This window comes from Fukomys damarensis, unplaced genomic scaffold, assembly GCF_012274545.1.
Source record: "Fukomys damarensis isolate Sample0158 unplaced genomic scaffold, DMR_v1.0_HiC HiC_scaffold_28, whole genome shotgun sequence".
Classification (NCBI taxonomy): Eukaryota; Metazoa; Chordata; class Mammalia; order Rodentia; family Bathyergidae; genus Fukomys; species Fukomys damarensis.
The window spans coordinates 45736029-45737876 of NW_022900940.1; the positions used below are offsets into that span (position 1 = coordinate 45736029).

At 59.7% G+C, this 1848-nt stretch overlaps 1 protein-coding gene across 1 annotated transcript in view; it reads right to left on the reverse strand.

The window, feature by feature from the left end:
* Positions 1 to 504: 504 nt before the first annotated feature.
* Fezf2 (FEZ family zinc finger 2) overlaps positions 505 to 1848 on the reverse strand; it is a 2022-nt gene continuing 678 nt past the window's right edge. The window contains exon 3 of the mRNA XM_010606579.3: positions 505 to 1250. Within this exon, the coding sequence (XP_010604881.3) occupies positions 991 to 1250 (260 nt within the window). The 3' untranslated portion in view covers positions 505 to 990. The remainder of the gene's footprint in view (positions 1251 to 1848) is intronic.

Below are 1848 nucleotides of genomic sequence, written 5' to 3' on the forward strand. Positions count from 1 at the left end.
CGGGGGCGCGGGAAGCCGCAGGAGCTGCTCGCCCCCTAACAGCCCAAAGGAAAGGACTGGCCAGGCCCACCCCGAGGCCCTGGCTCCCCCTTGCTCCAGAGCGCACCCCAACTTACGGCTGTTAGCCCTTAAAAGTGCTGTCTCACCCAAGGCAACACCCAGCGTCCCAAGCGTCTGAACCAGCACCAGAAAAAAAACGAGGCGGGCGCGGGAAGCCGCAGGAGCTGCTCGCCCCCTAACAGCCCAAAGGAAAGGACTGGCCAGGCCCACCCCGAGGCCCTGGCTCCCCCTTGCTCCAGAGCGCACCCCAACTTACGGCTGTTAGCCCTTAAAAGTGCTGTCTCACCCAAGGCAACACCCAGCGTCCCAAGCGTCTGAACCAGCACCAGAAAAAAAACGAGGCCCCGCGGAGGCCGGCGGCCTCGCCTCTCGCTCACCCTTCACCCGCAAGCGCCCAGAAACAGCGGCCGGCCTCGCGCTAGCCCACCGCCCGGAAAGGGGCCGGAGTCAGGATCCGGGGCGGGAAGGGAAGGGAAGGGGAAGAGGGAAGGGGGAAGCGAGGCGCGGGTGGGGGAAGAAGACGCGCACCAGGGATTGTTTATTGAGTCACATGTGTGTGTATTCCGTGTCGGCCTGCACAGGAGTTACAGGGCTGTACAGAGATGGCTGAGGGCGCCGGGCTCTCCTGGGGCGCTCGCGGTGACAGGCTGGGGTCAGAAAGCGGCTGTTCGAGGCGAAGCCGAGGCCTGGAATTAAATACGATTCGACGCACTGAATTTAAATAAATTTCCCGAATATACAAAGGTGGGAGCCACGCACTGGTTGCCAGTCATCGAGGAAACGTTTAACTTTCCAAAAATATGCTGGTTTCGATAAATAGATTTTAGCCTCTCTGCTATAGTTTGTTTTCCTTTTAATTTTAGAAATAAGTTTATACGTGAGATCTGTGTTGGGGCGGCGGAGGGCAGGAAGAGGACAAAGCAGTAGCTCTCAGCTCGGCACCGTCCTGCTCAGGTCCTTTGCAGAGGGAGCGGCGGGGCCCGCGCTGTCGTGCAGCTTGCGCACGTGTTTCTTTAAATCAAAGTTTCTGCAAAAGCCTTTGCCGCAGGTGGCGCACGTGAAAGGCTTCTTGTCGTTGTGAGTGTGCATGTGGAATGTCAGGTTGTAGACCTGGTGGAAGGCCTTGTTGCAGATGGTGCATTTGTACTGCTTCTCGCCGCTGTGGGTCAGCTTGTGGTTCTTGTAGTTCCCTACAGGAGATCAAAAGCAAAATAAAAACCTAGCGGCATGGAGAGGAATGAAGGGGCTGGGGCGTTCCGGGGACGGCTCGAGTGTCCGAGCGGAGGAGGCCACGCTTGGCTGGGCGGGCGCGACCTCTCCAAGTAAAGAAGTTGTCAAACTTCGTTTGCGTCAAGTCCAGGCGCTCCGGAGAGGCCTGAGGCCTGGCCGGCCCTTCCCACCGCGAACTTGCGCGGGGAGGACGCGCGGGTCCTTCCCCCAGCTACAGCCCCGCTCCAAGGAATTCGCACGAATCCAAGCGCACACCCCCTTCCTTCCCCGCTTCTCATTTGTAATATTACTCTGGTCCCCCAGTTTCCACCCGGAGATCCAAAAGCGCCTCGGAGGACCCCCGCCGGGGACAGGGCCGGATCCGAGGACGTACGGTTTCTCCTCTGAGTATCACGTTATTCCCCGGAGGCGCGCTGCGCCTGGAATTTCTTTTTCATGTGAAAGCGGGAGCACTGGTTCTGGAGAGACCCTGCCTAGGCCCTTCCCCTCGCTCGCGCCTCGCAAATCCAGTCTCCCGCCGCCCTAAACCCAGCGCGGAGCTTCCCGACCGAAGGACCG